Here is an 18,970-nt window from a genome sequence, read left to right on the forward strand (position 1 = left end):
TGACTAGTCATGTGACTAGTTCATAAACACCTAACTTCTAGAGCAAGAAAAATTATTATGAACCTGACTTTTGTTTCCAATACATAAGACCAAATCTGCTGTGCTCATTAGCCCTGATCTGCTGAGACACCCTAGTCAAAGCTTTCTAACACTGGAAAGGGCTTGTCCAACTACACTGCCTTACTCATCTCACTTCTTCTGTGAAAGCTTTTCTATATTCAGCATTTTAGTCTCAGCCTCCTGTACTTTGCTTTCTGAGCTGTCTGAAGTGAACTGGGTACTGCTCTGTGTCAGATTTCAGAATAAAGCCCTCCTTCTTTGCCCACAAAACTGAAGGCAGCTCACTAACAGGTGCTAACCTTATTTAGTTTGTCAGGAGTAGCAGCAACGTGCAATTCAAACAGCAGTTCTGTGAGCATGCTGACAAACTCTTCTCCCATATCTGCTGCAAGAAAAAACAAGACAGCTTTTGTTAGTGTGTTACTGCTATAGTATTTTATATGATCAAACACATCCAGTGAAATAGTTTCACCAAGCATTCCAGCACTTGAAAAACAGTGACAGCAACACAAGAAAGGAATGTATGGGGGTGTGCACGTATACGCTCAAATAAAGAAGAGAACAAGCAACAGGGATCCCTGCACAACCTGATACACCAGCTTGACACTTTAACTGCTCTTTCTATCCCATCCTAAATTCCATTAAGTTTCACAAAAACAGTCAAGAGGGCAAGAAACTGCATAACCCCATGTTATCTGACAAAAAATACATGACCCACAAAATAACCAAAGAAGCAACACTACCTGTTCTCTCAAACCAAGGAATAAAAACGGCCAGATACAAGTAAGTTTCAGAAGCAACATACTGTTCTCTCATACTGCTCATACATGTTCTCTACTGCTCTGCCTGCAAACCACAGGTAAGAGGTGTGTTTTCTTTCTATTTTAAGGTCGAGATTTGCTTAAATGAAGAATGTTTTCTGGTTTGCTTTGAAGTAATGAGCCTCAAATCTTATTTCACAAGATTTTTGAGCAAAGATAAGTATCACTCATATTTGAACTTCATCTTTATTACATATACTCCTTTGACAACTATCAGATGACATATTCTAACATGCTTCAAGTTCCTAAAAGTCAGTATTTTGGTTGGTTTAGTTCATCTGCATTTACTGAGCTTGCAAAAGATTTCCTGATGGAACACACAAAATCCAGTTCTTTAGCCTGATGTCACTAGAAGGTCAGAGTCCCCATACTGATAAAAGTCCAGCTACTTCAAAAATCAATTTTGTGTCTTGCTATATTCTCACTTTTTTTGTTCACTAATTAGGTAGGGCCAGATCTTCCATTTTTATGCAAGTCTTCAGTATTGGGCTTAAAAGCAGAGGGCCATTACTCTCCAGTGAGTTTGGGGACCTTGGTAGAACTGTTTACCATGCAACATGTGGAAAGGTGGTAAAATTTGAGACTTGGATTATACTCTCCCAGGGAAAAGGACATCTCACCCTTGCTTGTACAGAGTGTCCATCTTTGGTGCTATAAAATAAGTTAGTGTGTAGCACAAAGAATTCTTCACCTACAACAAACAAGAGACTGAGATTTTGTCTTAATAGCAAAGGAACATGTCAAGAAGTTTGTATTCTGGCAGGCCAAAGAGATGCATGGAGTTCATTTCACTGCTGCCCTTATGAGGAAATTTTGACAATAGGATTTTCAGGCTTTGGAATACAGTACACTGGATACACTGCACTCACTTGTTCTTAAATCAACGACAAATTGTTTTATGAATGGCAGCAGGCTGAAAAGTGAGCCGCAGTTTACCACATCAATGCAAAATTACCAAAACTGTTGATAACTGGGATATTCAATTGAATATTCACTTTGGCTACTGCCTCGCTTAACGTCACGTATGAGATTTTGGGTGTTAATGGCTTTCAAAATGTAGGTAAAGCCACTTTTACAGATGTTCTCCCCTTATTATTTCACAAACCGTTGATGTGAAGCTGCAGTGAAAAATACATGGAAGGGCTGCATAATCAAAGTGAGAGGAAACATTAGAGAGAAGGGTATGCATGTGGCTTTCAGCTACTTGTGTCAGAAAACATATGTTCTTTCTCTTTTTTTATCAACTTTGCGCCTGACTGTTAAGCCAAGACACAAAAAATACTACAGTTCCAATTTCAAAGTTGCCAAGAACAAAGCCTAGCCCAAATCCTTTCCTGAAACAGTCCTCCAAAGATCACTGCAGTATTACCTCCTTCTGTAGGACTGAAAGCATTTATGGTAGCAAATAAAGCAGCACCAACATCAGAAACTTGTTCAGATTCTGAGATCCAAGGATAAGAGATCCTGAGAATTTACATAAAACAAATGGTCACCTTTTTCAAACACTTGAACACAAAGTACTGTTTTTTCTCCCATCTATTCTTTTTTTTAATATATATATACAGTAATATAACTTTTTATAATTTTTATATACATATACAGTAATAAAACCCACGTGTTTTATTGAGTTAGGAAACACAAATCAAAATCTTATGGAAATCAACTTAGTTGCAGTTTTAAACTGTTTAGCAAGCAAAATTAAAATCAAAGTTCCTCCACAGAATTTAACAAAGCCTACTAGCTCTTGCTATATGAGTTAGTTTAAGTAAAAATATACAATTCTATGTAAAAAATACACTATTAAAAGACCATATGGCTTACTGACTTGATTTTGTAAGCGTAGAAGCTATTAATGCATGTCCAGAATTGTAGACTCAGCCCTAACAGAAAGCTACTTCTGAGAAGCAATTTACCTTTCTATTCTTTTGGTTCCTCTAGTGGAACTAAAATGCATCCAACTTAACACCAATAAATGAAATATATCTGCAGTTCAAATGCTAACAAATCTTGAGCCTGATTACACCAAAGGATGTGCATAATTTTGCACTGCTGCCTGAAGTAACACCCATTCAGCTGTAAGGTGGAGAGAACATGTGTGTGGTTTTTATTTCCACAGTCACAGGAGGAACGGATGTGTTCCACTGATGAGTGGTTTGCTTTTGCAGGGGCAAACCTGCAGCACACTTTGATTTGGTCTCTTTTTTTTTTAAGGTGCTCATTGCCTTGGTTGCAGCCGATTCAAAATGCCTGTAAATGTTTCAAGGAGCATGATAAGCAGTTGTGCTTTACTGAAAAAATCAGAACTTCTGACCTTCAGAGAAAAAAACACTTTGTGCAAGAAACAGAGCTTCTCCTGGGAGCTGGTTTCAAAGCAAGGTACTATTTTCCATAGAAATTAAGGAACAACAGACATCTCATGAGTCCTCATTCCTAAGCAGGCTATACACTTACTTCACTTCTACTTCTCACAACTCCATAGAAGAATGTGGGGTTTTAAAGAGTAACTAAGAGGGGAACAAAACAGCATAAAACTTTACCATACTAAGACTTTACGCTGAGCACTTGCTGTTCCCCACAATGAGAAACAATGAGGTCCCTGTGAGAAAGATCAGGCAAGCTGAGTAAGCACTGCCAGAAAGAGAAGTCTGAGCAGAATTACTTTCCTGTTAGAACATGTGGATGTTAACAGAGTTTTTCTAACTTTTCTGAAGGCTAAAGAAATCATATCTCACCATCGTGCAAAATGCAAGTTTTATGGGCAAAGTTCCCTGAGAAGATCAAGAGGATGTGGAAGAAATATCCTTCGATGTTTCTTTGTTTCCGAAACACAACAATATGGTGTTCAGTGGCATGAGCCAGTCTTCAGTCAGGTCAAGGGGACTGTTGCTGTTAGCTCTAAGAGGTTTGGTATGGATGTCCATAGGACAAAGGCCTGGAGACATGAACCGTGCTGGCTTTAAGCTGACTTCTTATCATTCTGTTCTAACCTGTTTGGGGGAATGCTAACATTTTTGACCTGTTTAAGACACCTATTTTGCCCCTAACCACCCATTTTATTGTAACTTTCGTGAGCTCGGCCCATTGTCTTCAATGCTGTGCTGTGTCGCAGTTACGGAACGCTGCTCTAACTTCCTTCTTGCACTCCACACACCACATCTTGCCAAGCAATACCTCTAAAGCAGCTTTGTTACTATGTTTCAAAGTGACTTTCATTCAAAAAAAAATTCAGGGTTCTTAAATTTCTTGGACACTCTAATCTTTTCCCCCATCTAGCAAGGGAGGGTGCAGTGTGAGGACGAAGTTGCTGAACAGAAAAGCATTTCTAAGTACTTCAAAACTTTCAGACTATACAATTTCCTAAACAGATTCTGTAAAAAAAGTTGAGTTATCCAAAAAGTTATTATTTTACTTTCTTATACTTCCATTGATGATATAGCAAAAAAAATTAATATTTATGTTTGATTTTCTATATCTCGCACTTCAGTTACAATATAAATTCAATTAAGCATTGATCAGCTTCCAGAACTTTTAGAGTATTAATTTTATTAACTACCTTATGAAGACTATTAGGATATCAGAAATTACAGTTTGGACTGGAATTGTTTTAATTGCTAGATAAAGAAGTAGCAATTATTTATATGGTTAAGTCTCTGTATTTCTAATTACCTTTTTGTGCCTGCACCACTTCATCATCTAATTCCTTTGGAACAAAGATCTCCTTTATAGCAATTAAATCATTTTTCACAGTCTCCAACTGTTCTCCATCAAGTCTTGCTAAATGTGACTGAATCTGTAAAAGAAAGGACAGTAAGTATTATTAAATGCTAATTTAGAGCCTGAATCCAAAATAGACTAAGAAATGGAAACATCCATTAAGTTCAAACCTTTTCTCTAACCTCCCAGCTTAGACATATTTTTAGTTCTTGTCAACAGAATTTGTTGAGTATCACAAAAACTACACCAGCCTTGCCAGATCATCAGGTCCCTTCCTTCCTCCAGAACATGAGTTTTGGACTATAAATCTGTGGTTTAACTGCAAACTCTAATAGGCATTTTGGGATTGCCTGGATGAAGACAGCAGGCAAAAAGAGCACAGGCAGAATGGTTAGTCTGAGCACTCACAGGAAGAGTTGGAAAAAGTTGCCTTCAAAATGCAGCCAAAATTATTGACAGTCTACCTGTTCTGAAGAATGTATTGGCGGGTCTTTGCATGTCTCAGGTATCTGCAAGTCCCTGCATATCTAATAGGATGGCAAACCTAAGAGGGCTGGAAACAGATTCTTTGAATCACTGCTTGTACTACAGTTATATGTTGTTAATCCCATGAGCAGAGCGCTCCTTCTGCCTACAGAAGCCAAGAGAAAATGCCCTTATTGTCCTTGATGCAAAATTTTTCCTTTATGTTTGTTTCAAGGGGCTTCTCAAAGTTTGGTTGACAGATGCATAGACTACCTCAGTGCAAGGCTGGAGACAGCTGTTACTTTCTTACCGGCGTGTCCTTGTGTCCAGCTCCTGTGCTCAGGGTTAAACACAAGATAAAACCGTGAGACTCAAGTCAGGTTGTGAAGGACTACGTGGGGCTTTTTTCCTCCCCTACTATAGCACTATCCATAGGGCTAACTGGGAACTTCTTTTAATGGAAACTTTCAAAATAAAAGCTTAAACATGTATGCGTTCAGTACCTCTTACAGTCCTCCTGTGGCTTTCGGGCTGCTAGGAGAGGTCTCAAGTTTACGGTACTCTTTCTGCCCTCTGTGCCTGTGTGCGTATGTGCGTGGTAACTGCAACATTTATCTGGGCATTGGACTTGTTGACCCACACAGTTACCATCAATCCCGCTGGACTGAGTAGGACTATGTACATGTCTAGGACATAAATGAAGTGCATCAGAAACCTCATGGTAACAACCTGCACATGTCTTGCTTACCCAGTGGTATCTCACATTAAAATAAAATAGTGTTGACACATGCAATTAACCTGAACCTTTTGGCCAGTTTTGGTTTTGTTTTTTTTTTCCAAAAGCAGACCCTTGAACCTTACATGTGGGGTTTGAATGTGTAGTTTTTCATCTAGACACAATAACAAAAAGTAAAAACAACACTGACAGTATGTACCTAACTGTTATTCATATAAGCTTCTTTTATTTTTGAGAGCAACTAAAATATTCTAAAATATAAGTTGGTTATATTTTCACAGAATCACTGCGTTGGAAGAGACCTTCAAGATCACCAAGTCCAACCCATGCTCTAACACCACCTCAACTAAACCATGGCACAGAGTGCCACATCCAATCTTTTTTTGAACACCCCCAGGGATAGTGACACCCCCACCTCCCTGGGCAGATGATTCCGAAACTTTATCACTCTCTCAGTAAAAAACCTCTTCCTAACATCCAACCTATTTTATTAAGAAGTACCCCGCAGGGCAAAGAATGCTAATTACAAAAAGAAAAACAAAAAAGAAAACTTGTTTTTAAGAAATTTATTTAGAAAACTGTTTCAGTACAAAAAATCACTGCTAGGAATCTACAAAATTCTATTAGTCTACTGTCAGAGATCTACTGATGTACTAGCAGAATAAATAAATTGAGAGTTGAAATTAAAATATATTTTTATCAGATAGGCCTTATTAACATTACCATCTTCAGAGAGACATTTGTATACTTCCAGTAATAGTATCTTGGTGTATTTTTATGTAACTTTAAAAACTAACACAATAAGAAGTGAACAAGTAATAATCTGGAACTAATTTTAATTCATCAGCCTCCACATGTAGTAGGTCTGGAATTCCTGAACATAAGTATTTGTACCTGATACAAAACCAAAAAGATTTCGACCTCTTTGCAAATTCTGCAAGGAATTTGCAAGACATCTGCATAGTGTCACAATCTGAAAAATACACACTACATATGATCCTAACAAAAATATCTGTCAGTTATGAACTTTGTTTTGAGTTGATCTTGTAGTTAAATTTTAGGTGTATTGAGTTCCTAAAACCCAGGACAGGCCCATAGGATCAATTCAGCTTTCTCTGAACTTGATGGAAAACTTACTGTTCATTCTACATGTGTCTGCAGAATAAAATTAATGTAAAGATAATTTTTTTTACCAACCATATTGATTTAAGCTGTCTGCATACTGTACCTGAGCTTCACTTTCATTTGACAGGATTTCCAGAGCTTCGAGATGAGACAAACCTTGGAACTCATCAAAAAGTAGTCCATAATGTGCTGTTCTTTCAACTGTAACTTGCTGGGCCCGCCTCTGTTTCTCTTTTTCTTTAGCTTCTCGCAACAGCTGTACAAATATACATCATTCCATGTTTTATTGATAGTGCTGGAAATGTGACAGATTTTATTACCATCTGCTTCAGTGTGTCTAGAAGTAGTAGTAAAATTTGGGACTATATCACACCTGCAGAGCTAAAATTTTAGAGATGAAATAGCTAACTTCTTTTTTGATAACTTTCTCTGATAAAATATTTATATAGTATTCTAAGCAGGGTTTTCCCAATGGTAATTGCTAACCAACTTTCTTTAAAAAACAATGAACAAAAAAAATCTTGCTTGTATTTTCAAAAGCAATGTCAACTACAGATACCATATAATAAATTTCACCACCAATTATAATGAAAGAAAAAGGACTATTTAATGTGCAGCCTTAAAGAGCCATGCAATCCATTCTACAGACCACAAAATGGGAAGACTATAATTTTCAGGACCTACCCACCAACTTGCATAAATAATGCACCTACATAAATATTTCCTATAAAATATTCTTAGCAAATACTAAAGTCAGTTTTATGTGACAGCAGGACTGACAAAAGAGATTAATGACTTATACCAAAGGTGGGGCAGACCTACCCTCTATATACTTAGGTATATTTTGGAGTGCTTTTAATACACTTCTAGCAGTGTATAAAAAAGAATAGTGTATCCAACAGGATCTTCTACTTCTTCCTTCTATTCCCAGGATGAAATGGCCTCTCATGAATTTGTTACAGCAAAGGTGGTAAATACATCTGAACTGCATGTTAGGTCACATATAAGTGTCTGAATGCAGGTGAACTCCCGCCACTTACGTTATTCCATCATTCAAAATTTCTACACTATTGTCTTCAGTGATTCATTTGTTACAAAAGACTTTAAATGATACATTTTCCCTCTGAAGTCTCCTTCTTCAAAAGTTAACTCACTAAGTTTTATGAACAACTCACTGGAAAGTGATAGTGCAACCCATGAGAACTGATTTATGTTGTATTCTGCCTCAGATTCTACATGCAAATTCATGCATGCTGTTAAAGGAGACATTCTCAAAAGCTCATCTTAACCCTGTGGGCCTTAACAAGAGTTAATTGCTTTTGATCTGCTGTAACAGTATAAGTCTGTTAACTCCTACAATGATGAACACTAAAGATGAAACATCTCATTAAATAAAAGTACCTCACTCTTCTCTACAAGGAAGTAAACATGCAGTAAACTTAGTTTCTTTTCAACATCTGTTGTTTTCCACAGCCTCCCTCCTCTCAGTGTTTGGAGAAATAAAAACATTTTGTACTTAAAGCACTTTCACTTCTGTTTTTATCACTTCTCTGAGCTTTAAAACATATGAGTCACAACTGTGTAAGGTTACCATTAAGTTAGACGGACATTGAGATACAATTTTTTACAGGTTTAGCTCCTAATGACATATATGTCATATTCCAGTATTACTGATTTCCAAGGAAAAGAGTATAGTAATGTTTATGCTGGAAGATATCTATCTACAGCTGTTACCAAAACATCAATAATTTGATTCTGCCTCCAGAGTGTAATGATTTATTACCACATATACTATCTTATTTAAATAAGCTCTTGCATATGTGATTATGCAGAAAAGATGATTTTACATTATCTTTTGTGGTTCTGTGAAGAAAAATAAAGTAGAGCAAATATAAAGCATAATATTTATTTCCCCAAGCCCAACCAGTACCTAATGCAACAAAGGCCTCCCCCTGAGGCACGTGAAATTCTGGAAAAATAATCTGAAATTGCATTGACAGAGCAGTATTTAAATAAATCCAACCTGAGATAGTGAGACTGTTCTTGCCATCAGTGTTTTGGTTCTCTTAAATCCAGGATCACTTTCTGCAAGGACGTTCATGGTTGTCTTCCCAATAAATTCCAAAGCATCTAAGCTTCCAGATAACACACTTTTCCCCTGTATAAAATAATGCAATATGGTTATTTTCTTCCCAGTTTAGGCTAATACAAACTGTAAAGAGGAGTGCTTTTATAGACACCATCTTTGAGCATTCAGGTCCCTAAATTTCCTATACTTTAACTAACAATAGGATTCATGCATTTACTTTGTTCTGAATACATTTTCCAAAAGAAAAAAAAAAGAGCTATACAAATATTTCCATTTAATTAAATGACTTACACGGGATGAAATGTAACAATTGTTGTAATTTAATTAAAAAAATAAAAAAATCATAGAAGGGCTGGAGTACATCTCCTGTGAAGACAGAAAATCAGTGCTGTTCCCTGAGGAGACCTTCCAGCAGCCTTCTAGTACCTAAATGGGGCCTATAGGAAGGCTTGAGAGGGACGTTTTGCAAGGGCAAGCAGTGTTAGGACAAAAGGAAAAGGCTTTAAGTTGAAAGAGGATAGATTTAGATTGGGTATCAGGAAGAAATTCTTCACTATAAGGATGCTGAAAGCACTGGAACAGGCTGCCCAGAAAGGTGGTGGATCCCTCACCCCTGGAAGTATTAAAGGCCAGGCTGGATCAGGCTTTGAGCAACCTGGTTCAGTGGAAGGTGTCCATGTCCAAGGCAGGGGCATTGGAACTAGATGATCTTTAAGTTCCCTTCCAATCCTAACTATTCTGTGGCTCTATCATTCTATGAATACCACTTTAATTTCATCCGATGGCATCTGGTTTGTAGGAACATGTTTTAGACATGAAAAATGTGGAGTCAAGTCCATCATGAACAGAAGACTCCGCCTCACCTGATTTTTAAAATTTCAACACTTGTGATGACTCTGGAACTGTCTATTTAAATACACGTTTCTCCTGTGTCTTCATATCTTTTACGTACATTGAAGAAGAATTTTCACTGGCTAAAGATTTCCATTTCAATCTGGATTACGTGTGTGTCAGATACTCAAATGCTGATGTAACCTGATATATAATGGAAAACCCCACCAAAGTCTCAAATGGGATTATAGGTGACTTACTGAGACCTTAAGTGATTCTTTTTGTACCACATTGATCACTACGGCATAGTAGCATCTCCAGGGTGCCTACAAGCACATTTCTCTTACAACATGCTCAAGTAATCTTACTGGTTGCCAGCTCTCACAAGTCGTATGATGCTCCAGGTTCTGTAGAAACAGTCTTAGGAATAATCTGCAGGAATCTCCTTCTGCTCCCCAAACCTTTGATATTAGATTGATGAGGCAGTCAGAGTGAACTGGATATACAATAAAAAAGAACTGCCACTTCATAAAACTTGCTCAGTGGGGAGTTAATCTTACATGCTTTTACAGCCAATGTTTAAAGTCTCTTTTAATTTCAAGTGAAACACCATACTGAAAAGTGTAAAAAATGCTGGGGAAGATGATGACACAAAGATTGATTTGGAAACGGTATGGTACAGGATTTTGCAAAAGCTGAAATCCAAAAAAGGAGAAAACGATGAAGTTCAACACACAAAATATAAGGACAGTGTAATAGGAAAGAACTGTGAACAAAAGATTTTGCCTCTGTGAGTTTTCAAACAGGCCCCCTTCTGGGAAGATTAACACAAAATGAGAGACTAGACAGAGGGGTGAAGGTAAAGGCCAGGAACTAAAAATAGAGAGCTTAGTAAAAGCCTTAAAATAAGCAAATGGAGTATTTTCTTATTTTCTCTGCCTTCAAAAATGGTAACAAATCCTATCACACTTTCTCTGGACTGACATATGTGTAAAAATAAAAAATCAGACAATGGTACAATTATAAAAAAGATTTTCCAAGAATTTCCAAAATTCTACATAGTTTAGGAGAAGACCACATTTTTTTCACTGAAACTGGTGACAATGTAGTAACTGAGTTAGTTCTGTTTGACTTTTTTTTTTTTTTTTAATTTGACAGTTTTATTTAAAAGTTATTTTGTCATGGAAAAGACTCTAAACAGACCTACAAAAGAACTGTTTCTACAAAGAATTGTAACTTAAAAAATGTGACCTACAGTGAAGTTGAACCTAAAAATAATGAAAAATAACTAGACCAGAGAGACCAGCTAAAATGACTCACTGTGTTTTGTACAGCATTAGTGATAGCTGACAGCATGCCACGAGATCCAGATGAAGGGGAAGAAGGAATATTCTCAGAAGAGCTTTGGTCTAGAGAATCCTCTGCTTCTAACAAAAGAAAAAAAGCAGGTTACAGTATAATTTCAACTCTGCAAGTCACAAATTACAGTAAACTGGTTTCTGTGACCAAAATCTTAAAATTTTGTAAATCAAACTAATTTGGCAGTGTCAAAGAGTTCTGTCCACAATTTCAGTGGACTTGAACTTACGAGTAACTGGTGTTTCAGCTGCAGGAGGCTCTGCTGTTTCCAAAGATGCTGAACTTCCACTATGAATTCTTAGGGTAGTTCCTGCTTTTTCCTTTACTGCTGTTATCCCATGACCTGTAGCAGAGGCATATTTTAGACTATATGATTTGAAAACTTATTACTAACAGTGCGTAGTATTCTTATACTTAATGAATTATGACAAACAAAATATCTACTAAACTTACCTCAATTGCTTAATTTGTCTAGGTTAACAATTCACTTCTTCTAGTATATTTATATTAACTGAATAGAAATGATAAAGCTGGACTATAACACAAATTATGCTGGATTTGAAAAATAAAAGTTATTTCAGTGGCACACATAAGTTTACTTCCCTGCTTTCCAAAATGCTAAATATTCTATTGCAATGAGTTTAAATGGAAACTGGCAGTCCTCGTAAGGCCATAGAGTTGGACCTCACATAATTTTCAGAATTTTAGAACAATTAACCCGAAGTTAATGGATTTTGTGTGACTGCAGGACAGAGGTAAGGAATTTGTTCTTCAGTCTTCTGCATAGGTGCTATGTTTTTAGGAATACTGACTCAGGTCCTCAAAGTTATTTCAGGATTTAAGCTCCTTAGTTGCTCATTTGAAGTAAGATTCTGAAGTGTCTCTCCTCAAAGCTACTATTTAAACATACTTTGTAAAGTCTGCTGATGTCAATTGACACAGGCAGAACTATTGCTCCAGTGGTAGCTGATCTCCTAGAGAGATTTTACCACCTCTACCTGATTCATACGCAGTGACTCCCTAGCCCTCTATTAAAGTGGTCTAGTTTAAAATAAAGTATAAATGTTGCTACCATTTTTATCTGAATATTTTTGACAGAACAGGATTGCCTTGCTGGTTTTCTACTCAGAGTTTATTTACACTAGCAAATCACAGGGACTGGTAATATCCCGCTATAGGATAGGGTAGACTGACTGACAGTCAGCAAGGCAAAGCAACATCTTCCTAATCTGCATCAACTGTAGTTGAAAAATGCTGCCCTTAAAGAAGACTACTCTAAAATTGTCTGCCTATTTTACTACTGGATATGTGCACAAGTATGTCCATGATATACTTCTCTCATTACAAGCAATCCAGCTAGTAATCTTCCTTAGCTGGAAGGTTCGGCCTGTCAGCTGAGGTGCAACAGGTTAACAACAAACCAGGTGAGCAATATTTCTTTCCAACACAAAATTAAATAGCTTCAGTGACAGGATTTGATTTTTATCTTGTACAGTACACTGTTAGTGCATCTTGCATGAAACCAATCACTTCTAGCAGCAGGACAATCCAGAGTGCTTCATCTATCTGCCTAACTACTTATGAGAAATGTTAATGACAATTTCATACTTCTTTGGTTAAACTGAACTGTAAATAGATGAATTATTTCAGAAAAGGCATTAATACAGATGGTCAGGCAGATATCTAAACATCTAAGGCACAAAATTAGACATAATGATTCATTAAGTGTTGTCCACACTATCCCACAACTGTGTGCATTCTATTAGAGTAGTTCAAAGCACCTTTTTTGAGTTACATTAACTACAGCAAAATAGCCTATCACTTGCCAGTGCCCTGCAGCATTCTGAATAAACATATACATATATGTGTGTGTGTGTAATCATACAAAAATGCTTTTGAATATCTGATTAAAGAAAGATGCAGCAAATATATTTGAAATGGAGTAGGAAAAAGGAAAGCTTAGATTTATGATTCTGTGATTTGCAGATGGAGCACACATCAGGTGCTCTGTGACTTCAGTAATAAATATATTCTAGAAAATATATGTGAAGCAGCACTACTGAAAGATCACATACAAGAAAACTGGAGTATCTGGAGGTAAACACAAAGAACAGACATCTCCTAAGGAATAGACCTGCAGAAAGAGGGAATTTCATAAGCTGCACAAGGTCCTAATGCTTTACACTGAAACAGCCTAGGCAGATAAATGCTAAAGAAAATATGTCTAAAGAAAATATGACCTTTATATCTTTTATCTTGTGTCTTACAAAAAACAGTAGTGTGTTCAACTGTGTGGGTCATACCAGGTAATGCACCACAATGTTTAAGTCATTGTTGAACAATTTCTTGATGTTTGCAAAGTCTGTTCCAATGCAGATACTGAAGAGCAGCATCCTGCATGGTCTAATCCGATCTCCCACATATTTTAATGAGCTCAATGAAAATATTAGTGTGGATAGATTCTGGAGTCATTTATTTAACCCCAGATTCCTGGGGCTCACTTAAACCACTATTACTTGTGCTTCTAAACGAATATAATAGATACTGCATGTCACATTCCTTTCCATTTCTTCCGCCCACAACTTTTTAAATGAGCAAGAGTTTTATTCTTTCCATTGACTTAATTTACTTGACAACAAAAAATACTATGGTCTTCTAGTCATATAAAAAGTCCTATAAATATTGAGCAAAAATTTCAGTTGTCTGCAAAAGTTACACATCTTCAGATTAATTTCCCACTTTTTTTTCTGGGATTTTTTTATAGCCTTGAATTGGTTCTTGTCATTTTGCAGACAAGCTAATACATTTATGAAGAGAAAGTACACAGTTGCTGTATTGGTATTTACTGACTTACAAAAGGTAGCATTTTCAGGGCTGTGGTTACATGCACTAGAATAATAAGAAAATACTCCAGGTCAGCTAGGGCTGGCTTTGCTGAACTAAGCTATATGGCATGTATGTTTGACTGCAGCAGCAAAACCACTTGAGATCAGAAGACTACAACTGAAGCAACCGTTAGATAGGCATATGTACACAAACACGGCAGAAATGCATGTTGCCTTGGAAATGAAAATGACTATTTGTAATTTCAAAAGACACAGAAATAAAAGAGGTCATGGGAGAAAAGGCTCCAATTTAAAGATACACTCATTTTGTAACACTGGGTATGGTAATGCAACTGAACTGACACCTCTGACATCTCCATTTACTCTTCTGTAACAGCAGACTGAAGAGCTATGCAATGGGTATGGTTCACTGTGAGCTTTTGGAAGAAAGCATTGCTCTGTTGTTGCTTTTGTTTCTCTACCTCCATGACTCCTTGCCTTTCTATTGGCTGGCAATTTCCACTGAGTATTATTGTTCACGTTCCTAGCTGGGATCTTTCATTTGAAAAGGAAGGTTTTGCAAACAATGCCTAACAACATGACCTGCCTTTTGGTTTGCCTGATCTGGCAAAGGCCAGATTACAGCACTCACAAATGCTGTAAATAGATTCCACTTCACTGTAGGCTGTCTTATCCTCCACCTCCCAGCTTAGTAGCTCTAGATTCCCTGCAGAAGAGGCAAACAGACACCTCTGGAGGGCAGTTCGCTATGTCTGAAACCTAAACCACTCTATATAGGAATCACTGAACCCTTGTCCATCTCAGTGGCAATTGGACTCCCTGCTTCAGTAGTACAGATGGGGAGGAGTTTGAGATTTTGTCCCTGGCTACCACACAGCCTTTGTAACCTGTGTCCTACCATGGGGGCACTTCTAATGAACAACCAATCAAAATTTAGTCTAGTAACATGAGTGAATCTTCATCTGGCTCAAGCTAAAGATGAAGACTGATGCCTTAAATGAACTTCTTTCACCAGCTGAGAAACTGAGGAACCTGAAACTGGCTGAAAGAGAATCACTCCACTACATGAAGTATAGAGATGTGGAAAATCCAGCTGTGCTCTGGTTTTGTACACTAAGAAGTAGGACCCCACTGTGCTCCCTTTTACGCTTTCCTATTGGTACTCCATTCACTTCAAGCCTTTACAAAGTTTCTCTTCCTTGCAGCTAAAACAAAAAACCCCAGGCTAGATTCTGATAATATCTATGCTATCTAGTCCGCAAATCAGGAATCACTCCAATTAAGCTAGTAAATGAGACTAGATTAAGATCTCATTGCAAGCATAAAAGGTTTCAATAATAGCAATAGGCATAAAGGCTATTATACCATTTTATTAGCTCTCAGTGTCTTCTAGACTAAAAGCCAATGTTAAAAGATATAAAGCAAAACGGACTGCTGACCCTAAATGCATGCTCACATTTCCTCCTTAAAAAGGAAGAACTGTAAAAAAGGTCTTTGTGTAAACAACGAAGTGTTATTTACAAAACAGTTGTGACCACCGTGTGATGTCAAGCCAAAGCAGTTTTCCCTTCATCAGCTGAATTTGTGAAATAAAAAAAGTCTTCTGAAGAGATTAACTATCCTTTTTATGATCACATAAAGTACAAGCATAACACCCAGCCTTCCTTTTTTAATATTGTACTTTATTTTGCAACAGGGGAATAGTAGCTACAGAGAATAGAAGAGACATTTGCAATGTTTGAATACTTTAATTTCACATTATCTGCAGCATTTGCATTTCTGTTCCACACAGAAGTCAACTTAAGCTATGCAATGCTGATTATTACACATACCCATGTGTAATGAGATCCAAGCTCATGAACACAGTGACATCTAAAGTGACATTTCGTTCTGTCATAGTGAGTGACAAAAAGTGCTTTTCATACCAGGGAGAACTATTGGTGTCTGATATTTTCATGTGCCATTCTGATAGCTGAGGAAATAGATGAGAATATACCCAAGAACAAAATAATCAAGATAGTAGAATATTAATTACGAACAATGCATTACACAGCCTTATAGTATGAATTTCAGGGATCATGTGAATCAAACAACTGGGTCATTTTTTTAATTACTTTTACTGTGTAAAGATATTGACAAGTGCTAGCAACGGCCCTAAAGGTAAAACACCTTAAACTTACATGGAGTGAAGCACTTGTATACAGTATGATAGAGAACAGACTTCGTTTGGAAATACAGCTCATCGAGCACCATAACTTCAGCACCTTCTGAATGCCATACCTCATTGAAAACACCACAGCATATGGAAGGAAAGGCTTACAGAAGGTAGTCACTTTCATTAAGCTAGTAGATAGATTAGTTGGAAGAAAAACTGAAGAGCCAAGCTTTCAAGCATAGAAGCTGTTTTAAAAATGCAAGTCACAAGCCACCAGTACAAACTGAAAATGTACTTTGCCTCACATGAGCCCTGGAGATGAAGAGTTTGCTGTTACAGCTAAGCTAGCCTAATGGCTTCTTGGTGCAGTTATGGGAGGTTCTACTCCTCCCCATGTTCTATACTTGTCCCTTCTGCTGGCCCTGACTGGTCTCAAAGAGTCAGTTCAAGGAACTGAAGAGGCAGAAAATGGATTTTTCCTTCCTCTAGATTTATTTTTATGTCAATTTAGCCTCCTGAACTGGATTAGAGGGAGCTCAGAGGAACATGAGTGCTCATACAGGGAGAAGGAAGAAATATGCAAGGTGTGGGACTACACATTTCAGTGGCTACCCACCATTAATTGATTTAGCTGCAATAGCACCCTCTCTAGGAGGATAGCTTTATCAATACTGTTACTAAAGGACTGGATTGTGTAATGGCTGATTTGCTAAAAAGCACAATTGAAAAGAAAGAGACATGGATTAGGTTTCAGACATAGAACGCACTTCTCCCATCTCATCATTCCAGCAACTATTTCAGTGGTTCTGCTCCACTGTCGTTCCACAAGGAGGAACCAAATTTCTTGCACCTTTTAAAAACAAAAGATATCTCTTCACCTCATTGATGAAGCTGATTCAATAGTTTGCTTAGTGTGACATCTAGTGTCAAGACCCCAAACATGGTTCAGGCAGTGACTGAAACTAATCCAAAGGCATTACAGATTCTGTTGTGTAGAGGAGTATCACATTTGTCTTGTCATGGGGACCCCAATCCAAATAATGTCAAAATCAGTTCAAAGACAACAGACATTTTCTTTGGAATAAAAAACTACCACCAAAACAATCCCTGGCTGTACGTGCAGAGTTACTTAAAAGGGGATGAGATACAAATTATATGGAAACTGTGTTAGTATCGGGAATGAAAATCAGCTGTGCTAAACAAATTATAGCCATGCACTAAAAATGCTCATGGTAGACTTTCCATGGCTGGACGTTTTCAAGATGCGACTAGACAACATGCAAGAGAATCTCATCTAGATGCATAAAACCTTTCCCACAAAACCCTCAACTAGATGACTTTTCAAGGTACCGTCCAACCTGGGCTGTTCCATGACGCTATTTGTTAAAAGCAGAACGTATTTGGTTAAGCTTTTAAAATGTTATTTAGTCCACCTCAAACTGTTTCTGCTATTTTTACAAAGTACAATTTTGAAGAAAAATATAAGGAATAGTAAATATTTGTCATATTTTGCCAGACAAGCAGCTACGTTGTACAAATATGATGACAGAGCAACAGAAAAATACAGACCAAAGGCGTTGCTGCTAAGTCTTTCCTCCAAGAAAGCAGTTTTACTTACAGCATTTGCTACACTGAAGGAATAGCAACTTTACAATGGACTGGACCACAGCAAAACTATTTTCTAGTGTGGAATAAGAGATGAAGTGTTGGTTGAACTGCTCAGATATTAAATGGAACAACTTGAAGTGGAATAATAAATATTTAATAATAAGAAGAAAGCTTATAGAAATTCCCAATAGCTTTAATTTTTTTCCATATATCTCACTAGGAATTATCATACTGAAGCAGATATGTGGTCTACACAGTACCATATGCTGTCCATGACACCGAGAGACAGTAAATATTTCACAGGATCAAGCACGAGTTTTCATAATAAACAACTAGGAAATAAGCCCACTATATCAGGAATATAAAATATTACCTGGTACATTGATTTCCTGGAACAAATCTAAGATTATCTATGTGGTCTTCCAAGTTACCTTGGGTTCAGAAAATATGGAAGAATGAACATTTAAATTCTGGTCAATTCAAAGTTTATTTTGTTTAAAAAATTCGCGAAGTTAGATTCAAAATTATTAGGCAGTAACATGGAAACTCAACCTACCCTGATCCCAGGGTCAGGAAGTCTGTCTATGCTGCAGGTTCCAGGAAATAGGAAAACAGGGGCAACTGCTGCTTTACATACATCTGGTTTTAGGTGCTTTCCTAGTTGTTCTTGGTCACTGCCAGAACGTAAATAGTAGATGGGTCTTCAGTGTGAAACAGTGCAACCATTCTGGTGTTGAATTAAAATTATTTTAAAATTTTTTCATTTTTTTGCATGTGGAAGCTCCTTTTCCAAGCCAACTTGTCTAGTTCCAACTGCGCTCATTTTTAGACAATAATAATCCTAAAGATAAATTTTCATGGTGATGATATGCCTATTCAAAATAGACATCACACGACCTTATCAAGTCAAGCTGCCTACACAACAAACTCGTTTACATACTTACACACTGTGAAGGTAGTTATGATGCTGATACAGTCAGATGGTATGCTAAGAAGCCAGTATCAATTACACATCAATTTTTAATGTATATGAACCAAGATGCTATAAGGGCTCTAAAAAAAGGACATCACATCATTAAAAAGTCCATGGAAATCCACAGAGCTACAATGCTGGCAGCAGGTTTTATAGACAAAAGCAATGAACAGCTGTAAAAAGATAAG

The 18,970-nt window shown here is 37.1% G+C and overlaps 1 protein-coding gene and 1 long non-coding RNA gene across 4 annotated transcripts in view; one reads left to right on the forward strand and one right to left on the reverse strand.

Annotated features, from left to right (window-relative positions):
* FAM114A1 (family with sequence similarity 114 member A1) overlaps positions 1-18,970 on the reverse strand; it is a 36,682-nt gene that overhangs the window by 11,520 nt on the left and 6,192 nt on the right. For 2 of the 3 annotated variants that reach the window (XM_042053327.1, XM_042053330.1), the window contains exons 4-9: positions 11,430-11,543; positions 11,162-11,268; positions 8,945-9,079; positions 7,025-7,177; positions 4,548-4,671; positions 360-445 (exon numbers count right to left, since the gene is read on the reverse strand). In XM_042053327.1, coding sequence (XP_041909261.1) covers positions 360-445; positions 4,548-4,671; positions 7,025-7,177; positions 8,945-9,079; positions 11,162-11,268; positions 11,430-11,543 — 719 coding nt within the window. The remainder of the gene's footprint in view (positions 1-359; positions 446-4,547; positions 4,672-7,024; positions 7,178-8,944; positions 9,080-11,161; positions 11,269-11,429; positions 11,544-18,970) is intronic. The other variant, XM_042053329.1, reaches the window with a different exon arrangement.
* Positions 441-4,630, forward strand: LOC121676598. Its single transcript, XR_006020513.1, has 2 exons — positions 441-3,257; positions 3,593-4,630. It is a non-coding gene; the product is annotated as an uncharacterized LOC121676598 (long non-coding RNA).

This window comes from Corvus kubaryi, unplaced genomic scaffold, assembly GCF_017639235.1.
Source record: "Corvus kubaryi isolate FWS band 111438036 unplaced genomic scaffold, C.kubaryi_AGA036_p1.0 split1-131, whole genome shotgun sequence".
Taxonomy (NCBI): domain Eukaryota; kingdom Metazoa; phylum Chordata; class Aves; order Passeriformes; family Corvidae; genus Corvus; species Corvus kubaryi.